Source organism: Odontesthes bonariensis, chromosome 19 (genome assembly GCF_027942865.1).
Source record: "Odontesthes bonariensis isolate fOdoBon6 chromosome 19, fOdoBon6.hap1, whole genome shotgun sequence".
In the NCBI taxonomy this organism is placed as follows: Eukaryota; Metazoa; Chordata; class Actinopteri; order Atheriniformes; family Atherinopsidae; genus Odontesthes; species Odontesthes bonariensis.
In genome coordinates, this window is record NC_134524.1 from 1,279,549 (window position 1) to 1,297,643 (window position 18,095).

The 18,095-nt window shown below is 48.5% G+C and overlaps 1 protein-coding gene across 1 annotated transcript in view; it reads right to left on the bottom strand.

The window, feature by feature from the left end:
• Positions 1-179: 179 nt before the first annotated feature.
• LOC142368861 (serrate RNA effector molecule homolog) overlaps positions 180-18,095 on the bottom strand; it is a 20,339-nt gene continuing 2,423 nt past the window's right edge. The window contains exons 2-21 of the mRNA XM_075451061.1: positions 17,911-18,033; positions 13,222-13,332; positions 13,003-13,143; positions 12,642-12,702; positions 11,979-12,276; positions 11,346-11,572; positions 11,126-11,254; positions 9,878-9,992; positions 9,663-9,790; positions 9,527-9,588; positions 6,620-6,698; positions 6,378-6,542; positions 3,632-3,802; positions 3,401-3,554; positions 2,071-2,183; positions 1,178-1,258; positions 944-1,094; positions 757-858; positions 550-658; positions 180-428 (exon numbers count right to left, since the gene is read on the bottom strand). Coding sequence (XP_075307176.1) covers positions 353-428; positions 550-658; positions 757-858; positions 944-1,094; positions 1,178-1,258; positions 2,071-2,183; positions 3,401-3,554; positions 3,632-3,802; positions 6,378-6,542; positions 6,620-6,698; positions 9,527-9,588; positions 9,663-9,790; positions 9,878-9,992; positions 11,126-11,254; positions 11,346-11,572; positions 11,979-12,276; positions 12,642-12,702; positions 13,003-13,143; positions 13,222-13,332; positions 17,911-18,029 — 2,592 coding nt within the window. The 5' untranslated portion in view covers positions 18,030-18,033 and the 3' untranslated portion in view covers positions 180-352. The remainder of the gene's footprint in view (positions 429-549; positions 659-756; positions 859-943; positions 1,095-1,177; positions 1,259-2,070; positions 2,184-3,400; positions 3,555-3,631; positions 3,803-6,377; positions 6,543-6,619; positions 6,699-9,526; positions 9,589-9,662; positions 9,791-9,877; positions 9,993-11,125; positions 11,255-11,345; positions 11,573-11,978; positions 12,277-12,641; positions 12,703-13,002; positions 13,144-13,221; positions 13,333-17,910; positions 18,034-18,095) is intronic.

The window sequence follows — 18,095 nt, forward strand, 5'->3', positions numbered from 1 at the left end:
CCTGGATTCTGTCTCACAGGTTTAGCCCTGATGAACTTTACAGGCCTCGTGTTTTTAACTGGGAGAACTGGTGCTGAATACATTTTTTACCCCACTGTGTGTTTTTATGTATGCGTGTGTACAATCTGGCCTCACGCCGTCCTGAACATCTGTTCACACATGCAGACAGGAGTCGACACTGTTTTTCAGGTTTTGGTCTTTATTGGAAAAGTGGCATCATTCAGATCATCAGGGTCACTAATAACCGGTCCCACACACACACTCAAAGGTTCTAACTGACAAAAAGACAAAATGGAGGAAAGAAACGGACGAGCGTTGAATAAAAAAGTTAAAATAAAAAAATCCAGTTTTCTTAGAAGAAGTCGAGGTCGTCTGGAGCGTCGAGGTCTCTGTACTCGATGATGGAGCGAGGGTCTCCCCGCATGCCCCTAAACACACAGAGGGTCAGAGGTCAGAGGTCACAGAGGGTCAGAGAGGGTCAGAGGTCACACAGGGTCAGAGGTCACACAGGGTCAGAGGTTATACATTCAGAGGATCTGTTTTTTTTACCTGCTGTTTCGTTGTTTCCCAGGAAACCCGCCTCCTCCTAAATGACCTCTGAAGTTGTCATAGTTACCGCGCCCCGCCCCAAACTGGGGGGGCATGTGAGGTCCGACACCTGAAGCACAAACGCAGCCGTGATCAGAGAAATGAGCTGGTTTCACAGCTGAGTGACAGATCAACATGTTAGTCGTGACGCCATCTTTCAGTCCGCACCTGGAAAGCCGGGCATCGGAGGCCTGACTCCTGGCGGATATCCCAGAAGGCTTTGCTGCTGTGGTGCCTGCCCAGGAAACGCCGGCATACCCGGAGGAGCAGCTGGAAGAAGGAAGGAGAGGATGTTTTCAGCTTCCTCAGAAGCACAAAGAGGTACGTTTTCTGTGGCCAGCGTGAGAGACTCTACCTGGCGCTGGCGGTGGGAGGGGCTTGTTCTCAGGCAGCGCCGGCCTTTTGGCATCCAGCAGGAAGTTGTTGAAAAACTCCACTTCCTGTCTGACGGCACCGACCTTGTCGCCGTGTTTGTTCAGGATGTGTTTACGCACAAACTCCGGAGCCTGACAACAAAAACAACAACAACAGCGTCAGACCGCGTTACCACGGAAACGGGCATGTCAGACACACAGGTGGCAGAACTCACCTTGAACTTCTTCCCGCTCAGAGGACAGAGCCACTTATCTTTACTGAGCTCCTGAGTGTTGGCCGACAGGAACTTCTCCACCTGGACACACGAGGACCGAGGCGTTACACGCTAACACACACACGCTAACACACACATACGCTAACACACACACGCACACGCTAACACACTCATGCTAACACGCACACGCTAACACACACACACGCTACCACGCACACGCTACCACGCACACGCTACCACGCACACACACGCTAACACACACACGCTAACACACACACACGCTACCACGCACACGCTACCACGCACACGCTACCACGCACACGCTACCACGCACGCACACGCTAACACACACACACACGCTAACACACACACGCTAACATACACACGCTACCACGCACACACACACGCTAACACACACATGCTACCACACGCAACCACGCACACGCTAACACACACACACGCTACCACACACGCTAACATACGCAACCACGCACACACACGCTACCACACACACGCTACCACACACACGCTACCACACGCAACCAAACACACGCTACCATACACACACGCTAACATACGCAACCACGCACACGCTAACATACACACACGCTACCATACACACGCTAACATACGCAACCACGCACACACACACGCTAACATACACACACGCTACCTCGCACACGGTACCACACACACGCGCTATCATACAAACACGCTAACACACGCAACCAAACACACGCTAACATACGCAACCACGCACACGGTATCATACAAACACGCTAACACACGCTACCTCACACACGCAACCACACACACGCAACCACACACACGCAACCACACACACGCAACCACACACACGCTACCACACGCACGTGATACCACGCGTGAGGTACCTCCTGTTCCGGGTCTTTCTTCCCGAGCCGAGTGGCTTCTTCTTCGCTCAGAGACTCTGAAGGCGAGAGCAGGGGAGCCAGACGCTCCTCACACATCCTCTGGTGTTCACTCACTGTCCAATCAGAGCACAGCTTCACCATCACATGTTCGTTCTGTGTCTGCGTCGCTCTGTTCACATTTGGTGCCGACAGCGATCCGGTAACGGATCTGAGTACATGCAGCCGATCAGCCAGCAGGTGCAACATAGCAGTGGAAAACTGAGATTCTGCTGATTTAGATCATAAAAAGTATTTTCCCAGCAGCACGAGTAAGGGATGAGCTTCACTGATCAATATTTTCTGGGAAAGAGACGCCATTTTTCCACTTTAATTTCAAGAACTTAATTTCTTGAATACATTCCCAGACTGGGTTATGTAGCTGTCTAGCTGCCATGTTGGGTCCACGAGCTGCCATGTTGGGTCCACGAGCTGCCACGCTGGGTCCACGAGCTGCCACGCTGGGTCCAGGCTGTAAACCAGGCTGCTGGGGCCATTAAAGCAGCTCACAGGGACAGATGTGGAGCTCACTGGGACAGATGTGGGGCTCACAGGGATAGATGTGGAGCTCACAGGGACAGATGTGGAGCTCACAGGGACAGATGTGGAGCTCACAGGGACAGATGTGGAGCTCACTGGGACAGATGTGGAGCTCACAGGGACAGATGTGGGGCTCACAGGGACAGATGTGGAGCTCACAGGGACAGATGTGGAGCTCACAGGGACAGATGTGGAGCTCACAGGGATAGATGTGGAGCTCACAGGGACAGATGTGGAGCTCACAGGGACAGATGTGGAGCTCACTGGGACAGATGTGGAGCTCACAGGGACAGATGTGGAGCTCACAGGGACAGATGTGGAGCTCACAGGGACAGATGTGGAGCTCACTGGGACAGATGTGGAGCTCACAGGGACAGATGTGGAGCTCACAGGGACAGATGTGGAGCTCACAGGGACAGATGTGGAGCTCACTGGGACAGATGTGGAGCTCACAGGGACAGATGTGGGGCTCACAGGGACAGATGTGGAGCTCACAGGGACAGATGTGGAGCTCACAGCTGCTTTGACTCATTAACAGAAACCAGAACCAGCGCCTCTTCCTCTGGACGCTGCTGGTGTTGAATCGCGCCGGTTCGGCGGGTGGTCCGCTGCACCTGTGCACCTGATCCGATCCCCAGAACGCATGTTGGCACCAAATGTGAGCAGCTACGTTTGCTTCCCCTGAGGTCAACCATCAGAGGTGTGCATGCGTGCGTGTGCATGTGTGCGTGTGCATGTGTGCGTGCGCGCTCACCCTCGGTCGGCGTGATCCTGGCCACAGGCAGGGGTCCTCGTACGTGGATCAGCCCGCAGCGATGAGGCATCTCGTCCTCAGACGGATACTCACAGAAGTTGTAATAATCTACAGAGTGAACCAGTCGCAGGTAGAGCAGCAGTCTGTCCAGCACCTGCACACACACACACACCATGAACACACACTCACACACACTGTCAGCGCTACAGCGGACACACAGGCTCCGCCCACCTTCAGCAGCTTGTCGTCGGTCTCCACGGGAACATCAGAGGAGGCGGGGTTTTTGGCGTCCGCAGCGTCTTCGCTGTTGCCCCCGGAGGCTCCGATCAGCTCCTCCTCCTCGGCGCTCACCTCCTCTATCAGGTAATCTGTGATGTTCTTCAGGATGGGGTTGGTCTCCATCTGCACACAGGGACGTCATTCCAGGTGCATTCTGGGTACTCTTACACTTTCAGTTCTTTTGGGTTTTTTGAAACCATAGAAGAAGGTTCTCTGGGAGGGGTTATCTCTGGGAGGGGTCAGTCTCTGGGAGGGGGTAGTCTCTGGGAGGGGGTAGTCTCTGGGAGGGGGTAGTCTTTGGGAGGGCTTAGTCTTTGGGAGGGCTTAGTCTTTGGGAGGGGGTAGTCTCTGGGAGTGGTTAGTCTTTGGGAAGGGTTAGTCTTTGGGAGGGGGTAGTCTTTGGGAGTGGTTAGTCTTTGGGAGGGGGTAGTCTCTGAGAGGGGGTAGTCTTTGGGAGGGGGTAGTCTTCGGGAGGGGTTAGTCTCTGAGAGGGGGTAGTCTTTGGGAGGGCTTAGTCTCTGGGAGGGGTTAGTCTCTGGGAGGGGTTAGTCTCTGGGAGGGGTTAGTCTTTGGGAGGGGGTAGTCTCTGGGAGGGGGTAGTCTTTGGGAGGGGGTAGTCTCTGGGAGGGGGTAGTCTCTGGGAGGGGTTAGTCTTTGGGAGGGCTTAGTCTTTGGGAGGGCTTGGTCTTTGGGAGGGCTTAGTCTTTGGGAGGGGGTAGTCTCTGGGAGGGGTTAGTCTCTGGGAGTGGTTAGTCTCTGAGAGGGGGTAGTCTTTGGGAGGGGGTAGTCTCTGAGAGGGGGTAGTCTTTGGGAGGGGGTAGTCTTTGGGAGGGGGTAGTCTCTGGGAGGGGGTAGTCTCTGAGAGGGGTTAGTCTTTGGGAGGGGTTAGTCTTTGGGAGGGGTTAGTCTCTGGGAGGGGTTAGTCTTTGGGAGGGGTTAGTCTCTGGGAGGGGTTAGTCTTTGGGAGGGGGTAGTCTTTGGGAGGGGGTAGTCTTTGAGAGGGTGTAGTCTTTGGGAGGGGGTAGTCTTTGGGAGGGGGTAGTCTCTGGGAGGGGGTAGTCTTTGGGAGTGGGTAGTCTCTGAGAGGGGGAATGTCTTTGGGAGTGGTTAGTCTTTGGGAGGGGGTAGTCTCTGAGAGGGGGTAGTCTTTGGGAGTGGTTAGTCTTTGAGAGGGGGTAGTCTTTGAGAGGGGGTAGTCTTTGGGAGGGGGTAGTCTTTGGGAGGGGGTAGTCTCTGGGAGTGGGTAGTCTCTGGGAGTGGGTAGTCTCTGGGAGTGGGTAGTCTCTGGGAGTGGTTAGTCTTTGGGAGTGGGTAGTCTCTGAGAGGGGGAATGTCTTTGGGAGTGGTTAGTCTTTGGGAGGGGGTAGTCTCTGGGAGGGGTTAGTCTCTGGGAGTGGTTAGTCTCTGAGAGGGGGTAGTCTTTGGGAGGGGGTAGTCTTTGGGAGGGGGTAGTCTCTGAGAGGGGGTAGTCTTTGGGAGGGGTAGTCTTTGGGAGGGGGTAGTCTCTGAGAGGGGTTAGTCTTTGGGAGGGGTTAGTCTCTGAGAGGGGGTAGTCTTTGGGAGTGGTTAGTCTTTGGGAGGGGTTAGTCTTTGGGAGGGGTTAGTCTCTGGGAGGGGGTAGTCTTTGGGAGGGGGTAGTCTTTGGGAGTGGTTAGTCTTTGGGAGGGGGTAGTCTCTGAGAGGGGGTAGTCTTTGGGAGTGGTTAGTCTTTGGGAGGGGGTAGTCTTTGAGAGGGGGTAGTCTCTGAGAGGGGGTAGTCTCTGAGAGGGGGTAGTCTTTGGGAGGGGGTAGTCTTTGGGAGGGGGTAGTCTCTGGGAGTGGTTAGTCTTTGGGAGGGGTTAGTCTTTGGGAGGGGTTAGTCTCTGGGAGGGGGTAGTCTCTGAGAGGGGGTAGTCTTTGGGAGGGGGTAGTCTTTGGGAGGGGGTAGTCTCTGAGAGGGGGTAGTCTTTGGGAGTGGTTAGTCTTTGGGAGGGGGTAGTCTTTGGGAGGGGGTAGTCTTTGGGAGGGGGTAGTCTCTGAGAGGGGGTAGTCTTTGGGAGTGGTTAGTCTCTGAGAGGGGGTAGTCTTTGGGAGGGGGTAGTCTTTGGGAGGGGGTAGTCTCTGAGAGGGGGTAGTCTTTGGGAGGGGGTAGTCTTTGGGAGTGGGTAGTCTTTGGGAGGGGGTAGTCTTTGGGAGGGGTTATCTCTGGGAGGGGGTAGTCTTTGGGAGGGGGTAGTCTTTGGGAGTGGTTAGTCTTTGGGAGGGGGTAGTCTTTGGGAGGGGTTAGTCTCTGGGAGGGGTTAGTCTTTGGGAGGGGGTAGTCTCTGGGAGGGGGTAGTCTTTGGGAGTGGTTAGTCTTTGGGAGGGGGTAGTCTCTGGGAGGGGGTAGTCTTTGGGAGAGGTTAGTCTCTGGGAGGGGGTAGTCTTTGGGAGGGGTTAGTCTCTGGGAGGGGGTAGTCTTTGGGAGGGGTGTTTACATGGGATCAGGGACATAAATATTGGGCCCCAGTAGGAGCCTCGAGGCCCCAGCAGCAGGCTGTATGTTTGATGCCCAATAACACGCTTTAAACTCGTTAACCCCCCATCATAGATTTGTAGTGGACTTGTTTTTACAAGTAGAGACGACCGTCTAAAGTACAGAGAGCAGACGAGCCAGCATTGGTCCCTGTACCCCCCAGCAGAACCCCTGTACCCCCCCCAGCCGGGACAGAAAGGTTACCTGTGCGCTCCACAGCTCCCCCCTCTGGTCCAGACTGTGGATGAGTCGGGCCGACAGCCGGATGTCGTTCCTCACCACCGGCTTGTGGTGCGTCAGGCCGTTGACGCTGCGGACGCGCCGGCACAGGTCTCTGTTGACCACCGGGGACAGCTCGCAGTCTCTGAGCTGCGCAGAGGAAGCGTCAGTGGTCTGTGGCTCAGTGTGTGCAGTAATCTGACTGTTTAAAAGTTTAGAAAGTTTACCCGGATGTTCTGCAGGTTCCAGCACGTCTCCTTGATGTTCACGCCGCGGTCAAAGGTCACCCAGCACCGCCTGAAGAACCTGAGGCGCACGTTAGAGAGCTGAGACAAACATCTCTGACATCACACCAGCTACTCAGGCCCATTTCACCACAGATACAATGGCTGTGTTCGAAACCGCCTACTTCTCATACTACTCCCACTACTCCTACTAACTTTAACTTTTTTAAGTTCCCGGATGCATACTAGATTCTCCTAAATGTTGGGTATGCATCATGAGGTTACTACTCATAATCAAACTACCCAAGATGCAACGTAACGTGACGTCGCCGATCGTCATTTCCTGTCAAAACCGCAGTTTCAAGCTAGCTACAACGAGGGTAGGTTCACTTCCTGTTTTCAAAACAAAAGCACCAATTGTATGGTAATGGCTTTCCCTATGATAAAAGGCAATGGGTATTTTATTTTGTGAAAATAACCGGAAGTGCGTTAGCTCACTGCGGCTAGCTTTAGTAGCGCCGAATTCGTGGGAACAAAATTGTAAACAGCCGGTATTTTGTCAGGTTTTCAGCACGTTGGGGATCTAAACGACTACTTTCTCGCCTGAAAATGTTTCAAATGTTGCTAAAGTTTACAGAGTTTAGAGCTTAAGGGAAATCAGCTTCAGGCCGGCTGATTTTGGCTCTGGCAGGAGCGAAATGCATTGTGGGTAAACGCTCTGCATACTGTCTGATCAATGAGTATGTAGTATGCAGTATGCAGTATGTAAGTATGTAAGTATGTAGTATACAGTATGTAGTATGTAAGTATGTAGTATGTAAGTATGTAGTATGTAGAATGCAGTATGTAGTATGTAGTATGTAGTATGCAGTATGTAGTATGTAGAATGCAGTATGCAGTATGTAAGTATGTAGTATACAGTATGTAGTATGTAAGTATGTAGTATGTAAGTATGTAGTATGTAGTATGCAGTATGCAGTATGTAGTATGCAGTATGTAGTATGTAGAATGCAGTATGTAAATATGCAGTATGTAGTATGCAGTATGCAGTATGTAGAATGCAGTATGTAGTATGTAGTATGTAGTATGCAGTATGTAGTATGTAGAATGCAGTATGTAAATATGCAGTATGTAGTATGTAGTATGCAGTATGTAGTATGCAGTATGTAGTATGTAGAATGCAGTATGTAGTATGTAGAATGCAGTATGTAGTATGCAGTATGTAGTATGCAGTATGCAGTATGTAGTATGCAGTATGTAAATATGCAGTATGTAGTATGCAGTATGCAGTATGTAGTATGCAGTATGTAGTATGCAGTATGTAGTATGTAAGTATGTAGTATGTAAGTATGTAGTATGTAGAATGCAGTATGTAGTATTTAGTATGTAGTATGTAGTATGCAGTATGTAGTATGTAGAATGCAGTATGTAGTATGTAGCATGTAGTATGTAGTATGCAGTATGTAAATATGCAGTATGTAGTATGCAGTATGCAATATGTAGTATGCAGTATGCAGTATGTAGTATGCAGTATGTAGTATGCAGTATGTAGTATGCAGTATGTAGTATGTAGTATGCAATATGTAGTATGCAGTATGTAGTATGCAGTATGCAGTATGTAGTATGCAGTAAGTAGTATGCAGTATGCTGTATGCAGAATGTAGTATGTAGTATGCAGTATGCAGTATGTAGTATGCAGTATGCAGAATGTAGTATGTAGTATGCAGTATGCAGTATGTAGTATGCAGAATGTAGTATGTAGTATGCAGTATGCAGTATGTAGTATGCAGTATGTAGTATGTAGTATGCAGTATGCAGAATGTAGTATGTAGTATGCAGTATGTAGTATGTAGTATGCAGTATGTAGTATGCAGTATGCAGTATGTAGTATGCAGTATGTAGTATGCAGTATGCAGTATGTAGTATGCAGTATGCAGAATGTAGTATGTAGTATGTAGTATGCAGTATGCAGTATGTAGTATGCAGTATGTAGAATGCAGTATGTAGTATGCAGTATGCAGTATGTAGTATGCAGTATGCAGAATGTAGTATGTAGTATGTAGTATGCAGTATGCAGTTTGCAGTATGTAGTATTCAGTATGTAGTATGCAGTATGCAGTATGTAGTATGTAGTATGCAGTATGTAGTATGCAGTTTGTAGTATGTAGTATGTAGTATGCAGTATGCAGTATGTAGTATGTAGTATGTAGTATGCAGTATGTAGTATGCAGTATGCAGAATGTAGTATGTAGTATGCAGTATGCAGTATGCAGTTTGTAGTATGTAGTATGTAGTATGCAGTATGCAGTATGTAGTATGTAGTATGTAGTATGCAGTATGCAGAATGCAGAATGCAGTATGCAGTATGTAGTATGCAGTATGCAGAATGTAGTATGTAGTATGCAGTATGCAGTATGCAGTTTGTAGTATGTAGTATGCAGTATGCAGTATGCAGTTTGTAGTATGTAGTATGTAGTATGTAGTATGTAGTATGCAGTATGTAGTATGCAGTATGCAGTATGCAGTATGCAGTATGTAGTATGCAGTATGCAGAATGTAGTATGTAGTATGCAGTATGCAGTATGCAGTATGCAGAATGTAGTATGTAGTATGCAGTATGCAGTATGCAGTATGCAGTATATAGTATGCAGTATGTAGTATGCAGAATGTAGTATGCAGTATGCAGTATGCAGTTTGTAGTATGTAGTATGCAGTATGTAGTATGCAGTATGTAGTATGCAGAATGCAGTATGTAGTATGCAGTATGTAGTATGTAGTATGCAGTATGCAGTATGTAGTATGTAGTATGCAGAATGTAGTATGTAGTATGCAGTATGCAGTATGTAGTATGCAGTATGTAGTATGCAGTAGGCGGTTTCGAACACAGCCAAACACAACAGACCGGCGTACCTCCTCTCCGGCTGGGGGTCAGACAGCGCCACCCGCAGGAAGCCCGGGTACCTGCGACACAGCTGCAGACGGGAGTCGGGTCAGTTTCACCTGAAATATTTCTGATCTGAATCAATGTGCGGGTGTGTTCGCTCACAGCGGTGATCTCCTCCTTGGACACCTCTGGCGGGATGCTTCTGATGAACAGCGAGGTGGTGAGGTGGAGGGGGCGTGGCCTGGGCGGAGCCTCCTCCTCCCTCTCCTTCGCCCGCTCTTTACGGCGCTCTGAAACACGAGTTCGGGTTAAAGTTTTCGGCCCGTTTCGGGTCAAAAGGATCAAAAATCAGGCCACTAAAAGGAAGACGTAAATACCATCTTGTCCGTCTTCCTCCTCCTCCTCCTTCTCTCCGTCGGAGTGGGAGGAGTCAGAGTCGGAGGCGCTGCCCTCGCCGCTGTCAGCCGACAGGCTGCGCTTCCTCTTCCTTCCCTGAGACGCAGAGGCAGCATGAACACCAGCTCCACCAGCACGTCAGCATCAACATAGATGGGTAAAGAACGGCTCGATGTGTTACGTCTGAGTTAAGAACGTCCGCACAAGTCGGCCATCTTACCACAGGGTGAGATGTCCGGGAGACAGCCAAACCTGAGGTAACCATGGTTACGGTAAGTGATCTGCTCTGGCGCTATTACTCTTATCTCGCAGAAATCTCCACCATTTTACACTGTTTTACATACTAAAAGACCCTGTGCGATATTTTATTTATTTGGTCATCTGTGCAATATCTTTTCTATTTATGGTCAGACTATGTGCATACAATGTGTAATTAACACAAGTGTAGTGCAATATGGGCAATAACTCAACCATAGTGCTAACTTATTTTATTTAACTCTCTTTACTTTGTATATCTTATATGGTTTTTTACACTTTGTTTTAGATTATTCTATATTAATTACATTTTAATGATATATTATATGAATTATTCTATATTATACTGTATTTTAGATTTATAGAGATCCTATGTGTGTGTTTGGAGCTACTGGGGACTTGAATTTCCCTGAGGGAGTCATCCCAAGGGGTAAATAAAGTTGAGTCATGGGGCAAATAAACGTGAAATATTGACGTTTTTATTTTAAAAAATAAATATGGACTTCGTCTGTAGTGTGATAATTAGCTTACTATTTTGATGTTTAAAATAACCTAAACGTTTGAGAATTAAGCAAGTTATGTCTTGAATGTTTCACCATCAACACAATGTTGTCGGCGAGAGAGCTGCCTGTGGTAAGATGGCCGCCATCTGCGGACGTTCGACTCCGTTGCCCAGCAACGCGGACGAGACATCTAGCCCTTCTATACATATCTATGGTTCTATATATATCTATGGTTCTATACATATCTATGGTTCTATATATATCTATGGTTCTATACATATCTATGGTTCTATATATATCTATGGTTCTATACATATCTATGGTTCTATACATATCTATGGTTCTATACATATCTATGGTTCTATACATATCTATGGTTCTATACATATCTATGATTCTATACATATCTATGATTCTATACATATCTATGGTTCTATACATATCTATGAGCACCAACACCAGACAACTCACCTTCTTCGTCTTCGTTTTCTTCTTCTCTTCCACCTCCTCTTCTTCTTCTTCCTTCTTCTCCTCCTCCTCCTCCTCATCATCCTCCTCCTCGTCGTCCTTCTTCCCGTTGCGCTTGGCGTCCTCGCCGTCCTGAGACAGAAATCATGTTTTCTGACCCGAGCAGCAGAACAAACCTCAGAGCGGCGTTCAGGACCGCTCTTCTTCTTCTTCTTCTACTGACCTTCTCAGAGTGTTTGGTCTCGCCCGGCTTGCTGCCGCCCGCCTCCTCCGTCCGGCTCTCGGGCGCCTCCGAGCCGCTCTGACCGCTCACGCTTCCTGCGCTGGGATCAGCCTGACCCTTCTCTGCGCCTCCACCGCCGCTCGCCTCCCCTCCGGGCGCCGCAGGAGCGGCCGAAGCCTCCAGGACCTGCAGGTCGAAGTCTGTCCCTCCCTCCATCTTGATCACAGCTGCACGGAAAGACAGAGACTTCAGGACTCCATTACCCAGATGACAAACTTTAAGACTTTTTAAGGCCTTAACCTCAAACTTTAAGACTTTTTAAGGCCTTAAACTCAAACTTTAAGACATTTTAAGGCCTTAACCTCAAACTTTAAGACATTTTTAGGCCTTAAACTCAAACTTTAAGACATTTTAAGGCCTTAAACTCAAACTTTAAGACATTTAAGGCCTTAAACTCAAACTTTAAGACATTTAAGGTCTTAAACTCAAACTTTAAGACATTTTTAGGCCTTCAACTCAAACTTTAAGACATTTTAAGGCCTTAAACTCAAACTTTAAGACATTTAAGGCCTTAAACTCAAACTTTAAGACCAGAAACCCCGGCGGCCTCCTCTCCAGCTGTCCCCTGCCTACCTGCGTCCAGCAGTTTAATGATGGCGGGGAAGTGGTCCATGTCCAGCGACACGTTGTCCAGCCAGTTGTTGTCGAGCAGGAAGAGGAAGACGCCGAGCCGGGTCTTGAGGGCGGTCAGAGACTCCGCCCTCCTCGCCGTGATGTCATCGGGGTGGTACTTGGAGCGGAACCACTCCTGCTCTTTGTGCTGCAGGAAGAAGTCCTGCAGTTGCTGCCGTCTGAAGTCCAGCTTGTACTGGTTGTAGCGCTTCACCGCCTCCGTCTCATCAACGCTGTCCTCCATGTTCAGGAGAAACTCCTGCACACACACACACGTGCACACGCATCATTTCTACAGGCTCAGACGCACAAACAGACGAGCTTTAGCTGTGAGCCGGCTGCACCGAAAACACCACGGCGTGGGGCAGGTCAATGGGGCTGAAACGGTTCCTCGAGTTAAACACGTGTTCCTCAAGTTAAACTCGAGTTAAACTCGAGTTAAACTCGAGTTAAACTCGAGTTAAACTCGTGTTCCTCAAGTTAAACTCGAGTTAAACTCGTGTTCCTCAAGTTAAACTCGAATTAAACTCGTGTAACTCGAGTTATACTCGAATTAAACTTGTGTTCCTCGAGTTGCTGATAAATAATGTAATGACCCATAAATGGCTGCATCAGAGCGCTCACCTTAAAGCTCCTCATGGTGGGGGGTCCAGGAGGAGGGAGGTCTGGATCCACCATCCCGAGCCTGGCAGAGAAGCAGTTGATTACAGGTCAGACTCTGAAATATGAACTAAACTTAACGCTGGATCCAAACCGCTGCCGGCGGCTGGAAGGATGAGGCTTTAACGCATTCTGAGAGGACGCCATCAGGAGGTTTGTTCTGTTCACGTGCTCAGAACCAGAACCTGTAACCCCCCTGATGAGTCCTTAAACTCAAACTTTAAGACATTTTAAGGACTTAAACTCAAACTTTAAGACTTTTAAGGCCTGTTCACCTGTTCAGAACCAGAACCTGTAACCCCCTGATGAGTCCCACTGAGCTCACCTGCCCTGCAGAGGGTGGCCTCCATGGTGCGGGTGGAGGTGGGGGAAGTCTGGGTGCCAGCCCTGAGGCCCCGCCCCCGGGAACGGGGCTCCGCCTCCATAAGGCAGGTCGTAGCGGTACGGCTCCCCCCGGTGGTCGTCCCTGAGAAAATAAAATAAAATCAGCCGGGGAACACGACAATGAGTGGGCGACCTTTCCTCTGCAGCACGCCATCCTCACCAGTCTCTCCTCATGCGTTTGTGCTGAGGGCTGATGTGTCGGGGCGGGGAAAACCTCTCTCTGCGACCACGATCGTAGTCCCTCCTCCTCTCTCTGCCGCGGTCCCAGTCCCTGAACGCACCACAGCACACAGATGAAACACTGACACCAGCGCACTGAACGGCGTCGGTTACAGACGACAGGTCTGCAACCAGCTGAAAACACGGATACCGAACCCTTCCCGGGATTAAAACTAAATATTCACATAAGTGCTGAGAAGACGAAGCACATCAAACTCGTTCTGAGATCAAGTTTGGACCCAATTAACAGAAATCCTGGGTAAGAACAGCAGAAGTCCCCTGAACTGCTTCCCTGAGCTGAAACGAGGCCAAGGTTAAATAAAATACGCCTGACTCTTCTTCTGCTGCTGCTACTGACTGTTCTTCTTCTGCTACTACTGACTGTTCTTCTTCTGCTACTGCTACTGACTGTTCTTTTTCTGCTACTGCTACTGACTGTTCTTCTTCTGCTGCTACTGACTGTTCTTCTTCTGCTGCTACTGACTGTTCTTCTTCTGCTACTACTGACTGTTCTTCTTCTGCTACTGACTGTTCTTCTTCTGCTGCTACTGACTGTTCTTCTTCTGCTGCTACTGACTGTTCTTCTTCTGCTGCTACTGACTGTTCTTCTTCTGCTGCTACTGACTGTTCTTCTTCTGCTGCTGCTGACTGTTCTTCTTCTGCTGCTGACTGTTCTTCTTCTTCTGCTACTGACTGTTCTTTTTCTGCTACTACTGACTGTTCTTCTGCTACTACTGACTGTTCTTCTGCTACTACTGACTGTTCTTCTGCTGCTACTGACTGTTCTTCTTCTGCTGCTGACTGTTCTTCTTCTGCTACTACTGACTGTTCTTCTGCTACTACTGACTGTTCTTCTGCTGCTACTGACTGTTCTTCTTCTGCTGCTACTGACTGTTCTTCTGCTGCTACTGACTGTTCTTCTGCTGCTACTGACTGTTCTTCTGCTACTACTGACTGTTCTTCTGCTACTACTGACTGTTCTTCTTCTGCTGCTACTGACTGTTCTTCTTCTGCTGCTGCTGACTGTTCTTCTTCTGCTGCTGACTGTTCTTCTTCTTCTGCTACTGACTGTTCTTTTTCTGCTACTACTGACTGTTCTTCTTCTGCTACTGACTGTTCTTCTTCTGCTGCTACTGACTGTTCTTCTTCTGCTGCTGACTGTTCTTCTTCTTCTGCTACTGACTGTTCTTTTTCTGCTACTACTGACTGTTCTTCTTCTGCTACTGACTGTTCTTCTTCTGCTGCTGCTGACTGTTCTTCTTCTTCTGCTACTGACTGTTCTTTTTCTGCTACTACTGACTGTTCTTCTTCTGCTACTGACTGTTCTTCTGCTGCTACTGACTGTTCTTCTGCTGCTACTGACTGTTCTTCTGCTGCTACTGACTGTTCTTCTTCTGCTGCTGACTGTTCTTCTTCTGCTGCTGACTGTTCTTCTTCTGCTGCTGACTGTTCTTCTTCTGCTGCTACTGACTGTTCTTCTTCTGCTGCTACTGACTGTTCTTCTTCTGCTGCTGACTGTTCTTCTGCTGCTACTGACTGTTCTTCTTCTGCTGCTGACTGTTCTTCTTCTGCTGCTGACTGTTCTTCTTCTGCTGCTGACTGTTCTTCTTCTGCTGCTGACTGTTCTTCTTCTTCTGCTACTGACTGTTCTTTTTCTGCTGCTACTGACTGTTCTTCTTCTGCTGCTGCTGACTGTTCTTCTTCTGCTGCTGACTGTTCTTCTTCTTCTGCTACTGACTGTTCTTTTTCTGCTACTACTGACTGTTCTTCTGCTACTACTGACTGTTCTTCTGCTACTACTGACTGTTCTTCTGCTGCTACTGACTGTTCTTCTGCTGCTACTGACTGTTCTTCTGCTGCTGCTACTGACTGTTCTTCTGCTACTACTGACTGTTCTTCTGCTACTACTGACTGTTCTTCTGCTGCTACTGACTGTTCTTCTGCTACTGACTGTTCTACTTCTGCTACTACTGACTGTTCTTCTTCTGCTGCTACTGACTGTTCTTCTTCTACTACTACTGACTGTTCTTCTGCTGCTACTGACTGTTCTTCTGCTACTGACTGTTCTACTTCTGCTACTACTGACTGTTCTTCTTCTGCTGCTACTGACTGTTCTTCTTCTACTACTGACTGTTCTTCTTCTGCTACTACTGACTGTTCTTCTGCTGCTACTGACTGTTCTTCTGCTACTACTGACTGTTCTTCTTCTGCTACTACTGACTGTTCTTCTTCTGCTACTGACTGTTCTTCTTCTGCTGCTACTGACTGTTCTTCTTCTGCTGCTGACTGTTCTTCTTCTGCTGCTGACTGTTCTTCTTCTGCTGCTGACTGTTCTTCTTCTGCTGCTGACTGTTCTTCTTCTGCTGCTACTGACTGTTCTTCTTCTGCTGCTACTGACTGTTCTTCTTCTGCTGCTACTGACTGTTCTTCTTCTGCTACTACTGACTGTTCTTCTGCTGCTGACTGTTCTTCTTCTGCTACTGACTGTTCTTCTTCTGCTACTACTGACTGTTCTTCTTCTGCTGCTACTGACTGTTCTTCTTCTGCTACTACCGACTGTTCTTCTTCTGCTGCTACTGACTGTTCTTCTTCTGCTGCTACTGACTGTTCTTCTTCTGCTACTACCGACTGTTCTTCTTCTGCTGCTACTGACTGTTCTTCTGCTGCTACTGACTGTTCTTCTTCTGCTGACTGTTCTTCTTCTGCTGCTACTGACTGTTCTTCTTCTGCTGCTACTGACTGTTCTTCTTCTGCTACTGACTGTTCTTCTTCTGCTGCTACTGACTGTTCTTCTTCTGCGGCTACTGACTGTTACTGACTGTTCTTCTTCTGCTGCTACTGACTGTTCTTCTTCTGCTGCTACTGACTGTTCTTCTTCTGCTACTGACTGTTCTTCTTCTGCTGCTACTGACTGTTCTTCTTCTGCTACTGACTGTTCTTCTTCTGCGGCTACTGACTGTTACTGACTGTTCTTCTTCTGCTGCTACTGACTGTTCTTCTTCTGCTGCTACTGACTGTTCTTCTTCTGCTACTGACTGTTCTTCTTCTGCTGCTACTGACTGTTCTTCTTCTGCGGCTACTGACTGTTACTGACTGTTCTTCTTCTGCTGCTACTGACTGTTCTTCTTCTGCTGCTGACTGTTCTTCTTCTGCTGCTACTGACTGTTCTTCTTCTGCTGCTGACTGTTCTTCTTCTGCGGCTACTGACTGTTACTGACTGTTCTTCTTCTGCTGCTACTGACTGTTCTTCTTCTGCTGCTGACTGTTCTTCTTCTGCTGCTGACTGTTCTTCTTCTGCTGCTACTGACTGTTCTTCTTCTGCTGCTACTGACTGTGCTTCTTCTGCTACTGACTGTTCTTCTTGTGCTGCTACTGACTGTTCTTCTTCTGCTGCTACTGACTGTTCTTCTTCTGCTGCTACTGACTGTTCTTCTTCTGCTGCTACTGACTGTTCTTCTTCTGCTGCTGACTGTTCTTCTTCTGCTACTGACTGTTCTTCTTGTGCTGCTACTGACTGTTCTTCTTGTGCTGCTACTGACTGTTCTTCTTCTGCTGCTACTGACTGTTCTTCTTCTGCTGCTACTGACTGTTCTTCTTCTGCTGCTACTGACTGTTCTTCTTCTGCTGACTGTTCTTCTGCTGCTACTGACTGTTCTTCTGCTGCTACTGACTGTTCTTCTTCTGCTGACTGTTCTTCTGCTGCTACTGACTGTTCTTCTTCTGCTGCTACTGACTGTTCTTCTGCTGCTGACTGTTCTTCTTCTGCTGCTGACTGTTCTTCTTCTGCTGCTGACTGTTCTTCTTCTGCTGACTGTGCTTCTTCTGCTACTGACTGTTCTTCTTGTGCTGCTACTGACTGTTCTTCTTCTGCTGCTACTGACTGTTCTTCTTCTGCTGCTACTGACTGTTCTTCTTCTGCTGCTGACTGTTCTTCTTCTGCTGCTGACTGTTCTTCTTCTGCTGCTACTGACTGTTCTTCTTCTGCTGCTACTGACTGTGCTTCTTCTGCTACTGACTGTTCTTCTTGTGCTGCTACTGACTGTTCTTCTTCTGCTGCTACTGACTGTTCTTCTTCTGCTGCTACTGACTGTTCTTCTTCTGCTGCTACTGACTGTTCTTCTTCTGCTGCTGACTGTTCTTCTTCTGCTACTGACTGTTCTTCTTGTGCTGCTACTGACTGTTCTTCTTGTGCTGCTACTGACTGTTCTTCTTCTGCTGCTACTGACTGTTCTTCTTCTGCTGCTACTGACTGTTCTTCTTCTGCTGCTACTGACTGTTCTTCTTCTGCTGACTGTTCTTCTGCTGCTACTGACTGTTCTTCTGCTGCTACTGACTGTTCTTCTTCTGCTGACTGTTCTTCTGCTGCTACTGACTGTTCTTCTTCTGCTGCTACTGACTGTTCTTCTGCTGCTGACTGTTCTTCTTCTGCTGCTGACTGTTCTTCTTCTGCTGCTGACTGTTCTTCTTCTGCTGACTGTTCTTCTTCTGCTGCTGACTGTTCTTCTTCTGCTGCTACTGACTGTTCTTCTTCTGCTGCTACTGAGTGCTCACCTGAAGAACACTGAAGCTGAGACCAGAACCCTTAACAGTCCGGTTCTCTCCGGTTCTCAGACCGTTCTCAGGTGCCTACCTGTCGGGCCAGTCGTCCCTGCGCCTCTCCTCGCGCTCTCTCGACCTCTCCATGTCGCTCCTCTCCCTCCTGAACTTGTCCCGCCTCCTCCGGTCGAACTCGTCATCGCTGTCTCCCATCGGACTGAAAAAGGGGGAACACAACCTTTAAGTTTGACCAACAGTCCGATTGGTCGGTTCATTGGG